Source organism: Patiria miniata, unplaced genomic scaffold (assembly GCF_015706575.1).
Source record: "Patiria miniata isolate m_02_andy unplaced genomic scaffold, ASM1570657v1 HiC_scaffold_7, whole genome shotgun sequence".
NCBI lineage: Eukaryota > Metazoa > Echinodermata > Asteroidea > Valvatida > Asterinidae > Patiria > Patiria miniata.
Genome location: NW_024037074.1, coordinates 2,660,117 through 2,673,101, shown reverse-complemented (window position 1 = coordinate 2,673,101; position 12,985 = coordinate 2,660,117). Strand labels below are relative to the sequence as shown.

The 12,985-nt window shown below is 41.4% G+C and overlaps 2 protein-coding genes across 2 annotated transcripts; both read right to left on the bottom strand.

The window, feature by feature from the left end:
* Positions 1–171: 171 nt before the first annotated feature.
* On the bottom strand, positions 172–5,528 carry LOC119746164 (B3 domain-containing protein At5g60140-like). Its single transcript, XM_038222972.1, has 4 exons — positions 5,351–5,528; positions 2,929–3,119; positions 1,988–2,212; positions 172–1,055 (listed from the first exon to the last, which is right to left on the bottom strand). Exons 2-4 carry the CDS (start codon positions 3,077–3,079, stop codon positions 736–738), a joined length of 696 nt encoding a protein of 231 aa, XP_038078900.1. The 5' UTR covers positions 3,080–3,119; positions 5,351–5,528; the 3' UTR covers positions 172–735.
* A 1,498-nt stretch (positions 5,529–7,026) lies between these two features.
* On the bottom strand, positions 7,027–9,989 carry LOC119718838 (ovomucoid-like). Its single transcript, XM_038188257.1, has 4 exons — positions 9,748–9,989; positions 8,699–8,834; positions 7,890–8,156; positions 7,027–7,040 (listed from the first exon to the last, which is right to left on the bottom strand). Exons 1-4 carry the CDS (start codon positions 9,772–9,774, stop codon positions 7,027–7,029), a joined length of 444 nt encoding a protein of 147 aa, XP_038044185.1. The 5' UTR covers positions 9,775–9,989.
* Between the last annotated feature and the right edge of the window lie 2,996 nt (positions 9,990–12,985).

Here is a 12,985-nt window from a genome sequence, read left to right as displayed (position 1 = left end):
ACTCCAACTCTATAATGTGAACTTGGCCTATCATTGTTGAAACACCACCGCCTCAAATGTCACACATTTTGGTTGGTTTTGACTGGTGATAAGACAAGCGGGACCACCCTGATGCCGGAGATATGCAAGACTCGGATATCGTGGAAATAAAAGAGATCATTCGTGCAGGAATCATACTTCAACAATCTCTGATGCATGTCTACAACAATTTTACTACTAAAGAACTCCAACAAATTGACAATAGGCTCGTGTTGAAAAACACTACACAGTCTAGTAGTTTACATCCACTGTTTTGATATCTGATCAGATATAGTCCGCTAAACCCTATGTAAATTAAAACAAAATAGTACGTGATGATATAAGTAGCGGTATCATGGTCACGACCACTGATTAGTTGACTTTACCGTCTGATAATAGTTTCTCGGGTTCATGTAGAGGTCATCTTCCCAAAAACAAAAATAAAGGTGAAACGGCGTTTCTGTGGCGGCGTGTGGAAAATGTCGGTTAAAAAAACCCAAAGGACAAACTAGCGGCCCCAACAACGAGACAACGATGAACCCGGTGTTTTTTTTTCAGTCTACCACTTTTTTTCTTTCTACCGAGTTCCCTAGAAAATGTCTTAATTCATTAATCAGTAATTTTCAGTTCCATGGAAACTAAATGAAACGCGTACAAAAAAGAGGACAGTCGCAAAAGAGCGCCCCCACCGACGAGACAGCGCCGACCTTCGTGATGCTATTCGTCCACCACTATTTCCCCATCTTCCAAAACCACTTCTTGGCCGTCTTCCAACTCCATTTCTTGGCCGTCTTCCAAATCAACTTCTTGGCCGTCTTCAAGATCATCATCACCGTCTTCTCCTTCTTCTTCTTCGTCTTCTTCTTCTTCCTCTTCATCAGCCCCGTCCGGGTCGGCCGCGTACCCCTTGGATTCGTGCAGGACATCGTCGGTTGTGCCCTCCGTGTAGACCGGCGAAGTGTACTTGGCTTCAGGGTTCTCCACGTCGTACCCGTAGTCTTCGGCGTAGTGATCCTTAGCATCCGTCTTACAGGCTCCTGTTTTCCCCCAAGAAAATAAGAAAAATGAGGATGAAATTTGATTATTTCGAGTAAGCACACTTTTGTTCAAATCTTACTCCAAATTATTTTATGTTCCAAAATTTGAGTTTACACGGGTACTTTCTTTCTAAACACGGGTACGGAAAAATGTCATTGGTTGGATGTGTTCGTCTATCGAACATTTGGAATAATTTGAAGTCTGTATTTCGGCACATCTAAACTGACCTCTACTTTAATTTATGCAAGTATTTAGATTAACATATGAAGAAGATAGTGTCTGTTCCAATCAACACCATTTACAAAAAAAGGAAATTAAAAGAATTAACTTTAAAGCCAAAAGTTATGTGGTGTGCCAAGCATTCAGGAGTTGGGCAAAGGAACTCTACTCAGTGACCCCATTAACGACTTCAAATCTACGACCGGCTCTCGGATTTCCCGGCCAACCACACCTCCTTCCCTGTCCATCCATATATAGGGCCAAACACCATTAAAGGGAGGAAGCGATGCGGCACCCAAAACCTAATTGGCTGTCGAGATCAGCCGAACGATCGAGCTCCGTACCTTCACGAAGATGCTAACCTGAACTTCGCGGACTATCTTAACTGTTGTGCTAAATGATGAAGTTGTAAGTTGGCTTTTTTAAGAGAGAGGATAGAAACGCATGGTCTTGATAAAAAAGAGAATGACAGTGTTGTTTTTTGTTGGCTTTGGTGGATGTTTCATGAAAAGATTGAATTGTGGAATTTTGTTGAAAGGTTTTTCTTTTAGATTTGGTGGCGAAACTGTTTGAAGATGTTTGAAACGTAGTGTTGTACTTGGTTGTTAATAAAGTACGGCTGTTGTCGGTGGGAATGAAGTTACAATTGAAGGACGTCTTCAAACAGACAGGAATGAAACAGTCATCGGATTGGAGAATGTAAAAAACCTACCATCCACACAATCTTCGGATGCTTCCATATCCTCGTCGTGAGGCTTGCCCTTGCAGGGGCACCGCCCGTCGCACACTTTGAAGATGGGTCGGCTGGGGTCATTGCAGGCGCTCTTGCACAGGAAACAGTCGTTCATGTGGCTCATGCCATCATTGGAACAGACCATTTTGACGGTGGGAGGACACTGGAACATGCAGGGATTTGTGTCGATCAAACCCTCGATATCTGAAGAAAAAAGATTTGCAAGCACATTATTTTGATAAATCTACAATCGGATGAAAAGCACAAGTAGCGCAGTATAACCTGGCCAATAACAACAAAGACCTTGAATACAAGGGAAGTACAATTTTGATTGAGTATTCTGATTTTGTAGTACTTAAGATTCCTCTCCCTCACTTTCGATGATTGATTTGAGACGAGCTGAGAGAGTAAGTTCTCAATTTTAGAAGAAGTCCCACACTTCTTCGCTTTTTGCGACATTTATGTTTTTGAGATCTCACTTTGTATATAGCCAGTGACAGGTGGTCAATTCTGTGTTCGCACGACCTTAATGTGCGTACATCGTGGCAAGTGACCTACCCACAATGCTTTTGGACGCCTGCGTTTCTCTTGCATTTTGTGTGTGCGTGTGAAAGAGCGCCCTCGGACAGGTTGAACGAGCAAAACTCACACAGTGGAATAACAATGGACTTGCAAAAAAAGGGCGCTGTTCGTGTCTCGTAGTCAGTTATCCCACAGGAAGGACATTGCACTTTGCTGGTTGAGGCACTTTGCTGGTTAGTTTTAAGTATGTGCAAACCCAGGGAATGTGGTTCTTCATGCCTATCTGATTTCCCTTTATGACGAGAGTATTTTGCACTGTAGAATTCCACAAGCCCTACATCCATACACTGTCACAGCTGTTATTAAATAAGGGAAACGAAATACATTTGTTGGCCTACCCGTGGTCTCAACTTCTTCTTTGCATTTCGGGAAGATGGAAGTGATGTCGGCTTCCTCTGCTGCCCTCAATGTTGTGATGACGAAGAGGAGGACAGCCCAGACCATGACCAAATGTCTTGCCGCCCGCAAACACGGCATCTGGTCTTCCATTTCTGCTTCGAAGGCACCGTAGAATTCACGTCTGAAACCCCTGGTGGGTAGTTAAAGTAGATTTAAGACCAATGTTAATTTAAACATGTGTATTAAGTAAAGTCTGAAACGAGCCAATATGACCCATTAGGCATGAAACGACTCAGAATATGTCCATTCCTCCTGGATGGGATGCCAGTCCAAAGCAGGTTACTCCCCAGCTAATACGGTTGCTCCTGGGTGGCGAGAAACAAGTGGAGTGAAAGCCTTGCCCTGCAAGGACTCAACATAATATACGGACCGTACTTGGCAACACCCCCACTCAAACAATTTTATTATACATTCATAAATACCTCAGACAGTTTAGCCATTCGTAATGGTCGAGAGCCCGTCACGCGGTCGGTCTTAAACGGATGATAAAGACATGGCTAGCTGGTCTTAAACACTTTCCCATCCAGTCTCACAATAAAATGTGGACTCCTAAAAATCCAGTGCCTCTTACCGTTTTATTGGTTGAAAGTTCACAGTCCTCACGTAGGCATGCGCAACTCTGTACCACCAGTGAGTCAGAATTTTATAGATCTAAATTCAAAACGCCCAAGGTGCGTTCTGCGCGACATCGCACAGAACGTGCCACGCGCGCGTAAATCTCCATAAAAGGGTTGTTTACATCTTAATCGCCAGCTGAGCACTCCAGTATTTAGCTAGAGTAGACTTGACTCAAGTCGGAATTGCTTTAAGTCGGTATCTAAAAAAAAGTAGCAAGAATCACTTAGTTTACGTCTTTCCAGATGCCCGACAAGGTACACTTCAGCGCACCTTCCACTTCAGTGCCGTATAACAATTCGCACTCACTGTACGTACAACACGCGTATTACACGCACATGTGTGTGCATGTATTGCAGAGCATGTGCATACATGTGGTGCAAAAGTTGCTGCATCACTTGAAAATAACATGTACATGTACGTTTTTAACATGATGGTCCGGATTCGACGCATGAGGGCGCGCGTTATGTACTGTAAGGACGTATGCGATATGCGCTGTGAGTGGATTTACTATAATATAGGCACAGACCGAGCGCAACCCAGACTTGGCCAGGTCTAAGTTACAGGGATGTTTCAAAAAGCATGAAGTGAACTTGTTGAACAAAATCGGGATTTTTTGACCGAAATATTGGATTTTTTGACCGAAAAGGTATTTATGAATGGGAATAAATATGTGCTCGGTCGGTATTAATCACTCTGTTTAAGACCGCTTAGAGTCTGGGTGCTGATAATTACCCTCGCCTCCGGAGTGATTAAAACCTCTCGAGCACACATTTATTCCCTTACTAACAATATTATGAAATGAATCGCTTCATGTTTGTTTCTGTTTCCCTTCCAGTATTGACCTGGATTGCTTTTACATTCAAAATCTGCATAAACAGTATTTTGTTATAAATTTGTATATAGATATCAAGTCTTCAGAATTCTTCCAATTTTGAATTAGGGGGTTAGGGGCGGAGGGGGGGGGGCGGAGGAGAAATTCAAAAAGACTTTAGGCGGTGAACAAGATCTACCATTGACGGCAGCTGCCGATACAATTTTGCTACAGGGAAAAAGGAATTTCTGTTTTGAGTTCACCCGCCGGCCAGCCCATGCCAGATTATTTTGGTGGTCGAGCTGTTTCGACGTTCGCACTATAGTGAGCCAGAGGTCGTGGGTTCTAGTCCACCCGAATTTCGAATTTTTCAATATTCATAACATATTATGAAGAGCTTAAATCAAAGCCTCAAGCTGGATCTACATAATGCATGTGTATTTATCGGATGAATGTCGCAGTCAAAGTGTCTCTCTTTGAGCGGACATTCTCGTAAAAGCATAGAACTGAATTTACCCATTGCACATTGCTAACGAATGTGCAGTGACTACCCATCACATTAATTAAACACATGCTAATCTGCAATTGACCTATCGCGGTATAAATCGCGTCAGAATCGCGTCAACGCAGCTTGTGAAATATTTTTCAATCACATGCACAGATATAGAATATTTGTTATTTTTTGAACCCTTTTTTTCTCAATTGAGAGTTTTCTAACAGGCAAGTGAAAAAATGGACAGAATGGAACAAGCACAACTACGAGAGAGGCCCATGATACACCGAATGAACAATTATTTCATTTCCATTTTATTAACGTACTTACGCAAAATGTCAGTTTTGCCAAAACAGACTCAATTTTGCAGAGCAGGTCACACATTTCTTTCTAGGTATTTACAGTACCGATCAGCTTAATAATTTCACTGTTCACTTACCTTCAAAAACGACGAAGCCCGTTAGAACCAAGTACACCCTTTCAGTAGTAGATAGCAGTCACTCCGAAAAAGAAGACACAAAATTGGGCTGTATGCTTTCGTCCGACCGTAGGGGATTTGATGTTGTTTCAACCGAATATTAACCCCTCCGTGTGATTGCTCATTTGTTAGACTCAGCAGTCTGACAAATCTTTTGATTTTCAGCCACGTGTCTGGATATAAACGAATGCTTACGTGTATGGTTATCATAGGGCGACCCAACAAATCAATAAATCTGACCCCATCAGCTGGAGTTGATTAAATCATATGCCAAAATTAATAGGTGCGAGCGCCAAAATATATATATTTTGGGGGGTGGGAAGAGAAGTGTACTGCGGACAGCGAAGACCCTTTAGTCATAGTCAAAGATTTTAAAGACTGTTTCTTTTAAATTTAACGACCCAACTTGCGTTTTTTTTATTTGAAACCTATTTTGGTTTACGCGGTAAACGTTTTAAAATATATATATATATGCGAGGTTGTCACTTTAAATTCAGATTCATTCAGTTTGCGAAAGACAAAATCGATGAGACGAAATCATGGAGGAGGGATACTGGATATGTGGTCGTCTGTGATTGGTTGGTTTTGTGTGGAACAGCTGTTTCGCACTGATTGCCAATACCAAGTATATGAACCAACAACAGGTGTAATCATTCCCACAGTGTATAATTAGTCATTGCTGAGTACAATCCGTATAATATGCTTCTACACATGGATTCTGTAACTATTCAAGGATATAACAGAAACATTGGTGTGTGGGCATCTTTGCAAATTTAATGTGTGCACAACACCAGTATACAAGGAATATTGTTTTTTCTTCCGTTGAGTGTAACAATAAATTTTGCTTTGGTTTTCCATTTTGTTTCCAACATTGCGATGTTCATGAACTGACCTTTTTTTTTTTTTTTTTTTTACTGTGGATCCAATAGTGTTTAGCGTGATAGGTTCATTAAAATAAACAAGTGAAAAGTAAAGAACTCTCTTTAGAAATAAAAAAAGGATTGAACGAAGACTCCCACATTCAATCTTGCAGTGGTTTATTCCCTTTTTAATTCATTAAGGAAAAACTGAAATCATAAACACTGATTAAAAAAAAAGTGTTTACTGAACATAAAAATTCAATTCCAAAATGATCCACACAGTGGACACGCCCCCTTTTCCCCCTCCACTATAAAACGGGCATTCACAGAATAACACATTTCCTCGTGCATTCTCTTTTCTGCCATTACCGATTTAGATTTTTAAATTTTACCATTAAGATGTTATTGAAGTTAGCAACTTCTTAATATTTGGCCGAGGATGTTGCGCTACAATTAATATTTTAGATTGTTTTGGTGATTCTAAAAATATGCAGAAAAAAGATGTCTGCTGATATTTTCTCATTATATACAACTCAATTAATATTTACAATTTTGCCCCATTATCAACTCTGTATTCATAAATTTAGGGAAGGTGAACTTTTTTTCTGAGGTTTGCCATGGCAGGGAGTCACAGCTCTTTAAATTTACAATAACAAAGGCTGGGACACTGTAGTGTTGATGCTCTTCCTGCACTGAAATCAAGACATGTTTCACTTGAATTGATAATAGCCCTCCGTTGTTAAACCTTCTATTTCCATGAAGGTTGATCAGCAGTCGTTAAGGACACGCTCCTGAAAAGAGAAAGAAAAAACAAAGAAATATATCAACCAACAAAATATATAACATATATTTAGTTTTTTACAAATTTGACCCAAATGTCACTGGGGGAGGGTTAATATTGTTGTGGGTTTTACTTGTCCTCTTTTTTTGTTGGTCGTAATTTTTATGGTGAAATAATGAACCCATTTGAAAAATAAAAATTGTATTGAACCTGTCGAAATTTTCCTCATCAATGAAAAATGCACTTGAGTGGTCAATAATTTTGCTGCGTTACAATGTTCTAACTACTGACATTGTGAAATTTTGCTGGTTAATTTATACGTATCTACATTTGAAACTTTTGGATTGGTTCTAACTCGAAACTCTCATGTAAAACCTGAACTATTGATAACACGATCTTCATAGGCGTAGCATGGTCATTTGCATGGGGGGGGGGGCATTCCTTGAAAGGGGCATTCGCACATCCGAGCTGCAGTGTAGACAGGTTTTTTTCTCCGGACACTTGGCCTCCGTAATATCAAACGGGAATGGGGGTGGGAGGTGTTATGTGTGTGTGTGGGGGGGGGGGGAGGGGGAGGGAATGGGGGATTTGGCGTGGGGGCTGGTAACATTTTCCAATGGGGTCGCTGTTCGAACCGGACGATTATGCAAACTTTATCTGATAATGGTTAGTTAAACAAAGGCACTAATTTGTTGGCAAAATGGCTCTGTTTAAAAAAATGGTACTTGTTTAAAAAAGGCACGCTTACTCCCATGGGGGACGGGGAGGGTAAACACTTGCGAAAAGGGCACCGTGAATGGAAAAGGGAAGTCTTTGCAAAATGGTGGGTTTTTTTTGGCCTATGATCTTTCGTGCTTACCTTTCCCAAAACAAAATCCACCGGGAACGATGCCGGGCCCAGGCGTGGGTTCCAACACCGGCACGGGGCTCGGGGCAGCCCCGTCCCCGTCCACGCGCCGTCCGCACGGGCAGAATCCGTCGCAGGCCTTGTGCAGGGCCTTGTGACTACACGCCGCCTTGCACAGCAGGCAGTCGTTCAGGTATTCCTCCCCGTCGCTACCGCAGACTGGACGGTAGCGCTGGGAACAGAGGATCGCTGAACAGTCCTCCCCCATGCTCGGAACGGCTGCAAGGAAACAAACATTATTTCCAAACATACGAGGCTTAGGTTTACATGTTCACTAGAACAACTAAAAAAGTTGCCATAATTGGCGCTTTAGGGTTTTCATCAATATAATCCCTGCTAAATGCGTCCTCCTGCATGCACTGGGTATCCAGCTTATTGTTACATGTTTCGTCGCAAACGGCCAAATTAAAATCAAGTATTAGCCCGCTATACTGACATGCTCCCGTTTACTCTTGGTTGTGTTTTATAGCTCCATGGTAGGATCAGGAGAGAAGCAATGAGTTTAAATTAGCTTGCCTAATACCAGTCCGCTCTGATGAATAATTTACAATTTCTGACTAAATATAACCTAATGCTTCAATCCACATCATTAGGTTATATTTAGGTTATATTAGGTTATAATTTAAAAAAAATTACAGTGAGGCCTGGAACGCCTCCAACCATGAAATAGTATGGCACCATCCCATTCAATAGTGTACCATTAATAATAACAACACAGGGAACACGATCGAAAATCGCGAATAAGACTTTCTCTAGCTTACCTTTGACGGAGTTTCTACATCCGGGGTAATAGTACTGATCGCCCATCACTGCCACACCGCACAAGACTGGGAACAGCACAAGGAGGAGGAAGCTCGCCATGATGAGTTGCACCGAGGAACTACGGAGGTGGTATCTCTGCAAAAGAAAAAATGATGAACAAAAAGGAGATAAAAAAAAAGAAATATTCCCACAAGGTTGCAGACCAGTAAATAAACGTCCATAGACCCCAATGGTAAAATGCTCACACTTCAGAAATTCGGGGAAAATACTCACAACTCTCAAGGGTGTTCGAGACACACATCAAATTAAAGCTTATTTCATCATCTTTCATTTTCTTTTCAATTTTTGGGGGTCAACTAATGACTTTTAGAAGAAATTTCCATCCGAAGATGATCGCCCCTGAAAATAGTCCTGAAGCCCATCGCCGTGTTGAAAAACGATGCCCACACTCCATTGCAAAATAGAGCGCTTTAAGGGCCCAAATTTCATCCAAATTGAACGGAACTACAAGCTCACAGTCCTGTGCACGGCTTCCACCCATATTTTTTTTTTACAAACCCTCAAGTTCATGGCTCACACCATGCTCGAATACTGAAGATTTTGAGGGCATGCAAATCGTAATTTGGCCGGCGCAGGCAATTTCGGACCGATTTACTGGTCTGCAACCACAAGGTATTTAGTACACGTACCAGTCCTATCTCCACTTTGAACGAGGCTGTTCTTGTTTAAAATAGCCAAAAGTACGTTTCTTTGTAATTGCAAAATGTCCTACGCGCCTTTAACTAAAAGTGAACGGGCCAGCGCTACGCAGCAGAACCTGTTTGTTCGACTTGAAATGAATTATACTTACTCTTAATATATTCCACAAAAACTAATTGTAATTAAGAGTGACCCTGGCGGCCGCTCCGGAAACGTGCAGTGTTTCTCAAAATATAATTATGGGGTTTGCAACAGAATGAAATACGGCAAAAGTTGTGTTTTGCATTGCAACATTTTGTGAATGGTATATTTGAAATTTTTAACAATATAAAACAAAGTGGTCACTCACCAATCGGAGAACGGAGTACTTGTCCATGAAAACACCTTTTACTCTAGAATTATGAAAGGATGTTCTTTCACATACGGCATCTCGTTGTACACTTCATGATGAATTTCATTTTTTTTTTTTGGCGGGGGGTATGAAAAAACAGAGCGGTGTTGACAAATAGGAGAGTACCCAAAATTTATTCCGCACGAGTTTTGTAACATGCGACCTGCATGAGTATGATGTACGAATAGAAACATACAATACGGGGCTTATTTTCGTCTGTCTGAATCATGCAAGTCGTGCATTGTTTTGCTGGACAATGGCTGGACCAAAATTATTGATTAAAATATTGTGAAACAGATATATAGCCTACTGTGTTCCATTGTGTTCTATCGATCGCCCAATCGATTTGGGTTGCTGCATATCGTTATCAAAATACTGTGCCTTATAATAATAATAAAGTAGGGTCAATAGTAGCCTAATTGTGGAATTATAATAAAGTAGGGTCAATAGTAGCCTTTAGTCAAGGCGCGCGTGTCTACCCGGACGCATGGCGCCCCAGATTCTGGCACGAAAAAAGACCAGTCGAGTGGCAAACTCGCGGCTTTGCCGCTCGCGCTAGTCTTTTTACGTGCCAGCATCCGGGGTGCGTCACGTGTCTGAATAAGCGCGTGGGACTTGACTAAAGGCTAGTTCAATAGATGACACCTGACATATTTATACGTTTACGTAATGTTTATATGTGGCAGTAAACAGTACATGTACTTATGATTTGCTTGAAATCATGATGACTGTGATTCAAAGAGGCGGCGGTTGTCATGAATAGCGCCACCATGCACCGCAAACTTTACATTTGACCGATAGCCGGAGAACTTTTTCTTCGTTGAATCATTCCAATTAGTGGTAAGTATCCGGATGAGCTCTTTTGCCTTTAATGAACTGGACTTGGGGTTGGAAAATCTTGTTTTGAGTTTCCGGATTGAAACTCGATTGTGAGAAAGCCAGATATGGGCCTTTAATAGGAACAAGTTGGCCAGTTTTGTTGTTCCTGAATGTATTTCATAAATTGTGAACTCTGTTGAATAGGATGGTGCGAGACTATTTATTCACGTCACTATAGCCTCAATTTCCTTTTTTCCTTCAAAATGTGGCTTAAATAATTATAAGAGCATGTTTAATCACAACGTTTATATTATTCTTCAGCGCAGACAGGTATTAATTTGTAACGTCATTGCTTTTATTTTTCGATCTACACACATTCCAAACCTGAAGATTTTTCCTCACTCTCAATCCAATATGGCCGACTCGTGAATAAGGCCCTGCAATACGTGTGCCGCATACAGTACCGTTGTCCGCGTATTGTTATTTTTTTTACCGTATTTTAATTGCACTACCTACCGCGTAGTCGCGGCCTACTTATTTGAGCACATATGCCTGAGAAGCGACCGTAAGATATTGACACTGGAACATCAAGGTCAAAGACAGACGCGCAGTGTGAGTGCCTTTCGTCATTGTTTGGATAAGACACGTTACAATAGATGCCTTCGAATCGATTTACCTAATAATAGTCTCTGCTGCCGAGCGCCAAGGGCGGGAGAAATTTCTCAGGCATTGTATAGAGTGCCAAAGTGTGACGTCAGCTGTTATTGTGCATATTTCACTCTGTTCCCGTGCTGAGTATTCACACACTATTAAGCGGTGCATGTGGAACAGAATACGCAGCCGATGCCCACTTTTCAGTATTCTATTTATGAGTTCGTTGCAGGTGCACCGTGCTTTCATCATCGTCGAATCATCTGTCAATTAAGCATCTCTCCGTTGGAATCAACAATTACTAATTTTGAAGTAGTCTCGGAATGAAATTCCCAAATTTGCGTCTAACAATAATTTCAGACTGAGGTTTCGTTTTCTGCTTCGAATTACAGGAATGCATCGAACCCGGGGCCATCATTGCAACGCCAACGGAAAGTATAACAGGTATGTGGCTTTAACAATATATGTTGGTTTCCCTGATATTTTGTTTTCAACGCAGATATTATTTTGTATCGATCCTATTAAAATGAAGAATTTGCTACAATGGGGGAAGATCCGTCTTCCATAGCCTATGCAGCCGGTTCAAAGACTGTGTGCGCACGGAAACCAATTTTATGTTATTCAGTGCTGTACGTAGTCTAAATGTTTCATTATAGATTTGATATTTTAAAGCGTAACAGTTAAAAGGACATAACGGCTTGGAATGCGCCCTAATGGGGAGAAATGCGTTTAAACGATTGTAATTACATTGACTGTATTAATGGTTATTCCAAAGTAGGCTATAAACATCCCTACATAACAGCCAGCCTTTAAAAACTGGGCGGTCTTTGTTATTCTTGTGTAAACCATGCGAGAACGAGTTTTCGGGGGTCAGATTTTGATTCCGAAAAATCGAGCTAGCGGTGCTAGTTGTCACGGTGATCCAGCTGTACGGACGACAAGACAGATGAGACGCGGGGTTCGCATTCCACGGACGTGTATTTGTTTATTAATTGGTTTGCTTACAATTGGGGACCCCCATTGTCCCTCTTTTGTACACTATTTAGGAAAACCAGTACACCATCGCAAAATTGGGGACCTTTGCGAATTGGGGACCCGATTGTTCAACGTCCCATATCGAATGCAGAAACAACCGCAAACTCACATAATCGTGTAAAGTACATTGAATTAAAACGACTTGGAAAACATACGTTTGTGCCACAAAAAAAATGTTCGCCGCACCGACGTGAACAACCGTTTTCCCCCGTCTACTTTCGTGAGTGGTAGGATATAAATAGGTTAGTTTGCTTTTAACCATACTTTTGGAAATATAAGTAAACAATCTAGAACATGATATTTTCGGGAATTCTTTTGATTCCACCCTCTCATGGAATACAATGCGATGCCAAACAAAAATGATTGAACCATAATGTAATAGGATCGTGCTTGTCCCTCCTCCAATAGGAAGATCCAGGGTCGTTCGAAATTAGGGTGGAGACATCGAAAAGGGAGATAAGACAGCGAACAAGTCCGTCTTCTATTACAGGGAGAAAAATTAATGTCGCACGCCATTTTGTTCATACAATGATGCTCTCTGATTGCATTGAATGATTAGACCAAAAAAAAAATAAGTCGGTCTCTGGTCAGCGCGCGCGTCGATTTTAATCATGCGCGTCAATCTTTTTTTCCCAAAATGTTCCGCGGTAGCTCCAACAGCGCCCTCTATTGCCGCACCTCCTTAATTTTT

What these genes read in the sequence shown, in the direction of transcription:
- LOC119746164 (XM_038222972.1), bottom strand. Translation starts at nt 3,079, where the DNA reads ATGGAAGACCAGATGCCGTGTTTGCGGGCGGCAAGACATTTGGTCATG. An exon ending in AGAAGAAGTTGAGACCACGG is followed by an intron (nt 2,213 to 2,928) that starts GTAGGCCAACAA and finishes TTTTTTCTTCAG; the next exon opens with ATATCGAGGGTTTGATCGAC. An exon ending in ATCCGAAGATTGTGTGGATG is followed by an intron (nt 1,056 to 1,987) that starts GTAGGTTTTTTA and finishes GGGGGAAAACAG; the next exon opens with GAGCCTGTAAGACGGATGCT.
- LOC119718838 (XM_038188257.1), bottom strand. Translation starts at nt 9,774, where the DNA reads ATGGACAAGTACTCCGTTCTCCGATTG. An exon ending in AGTACTCCGTTCTCCGATTG is followed by an intron (nt 8,835 to 9,747) that starts GTGAGTGACCAC and finishes TTTCTTTTGCAG; the next exon opens with AGATACCACCTCCGTAGTTC. An exon ending in ATGTAGAAACTCCGTCAAAG is followed by an intron (nt 8,157 to 8,698) that starts GTAAGCTAGAGA and finishes GTTTCCTTGCAG; the next exon opens with CCGTTCCGAGCATGGGGGAG.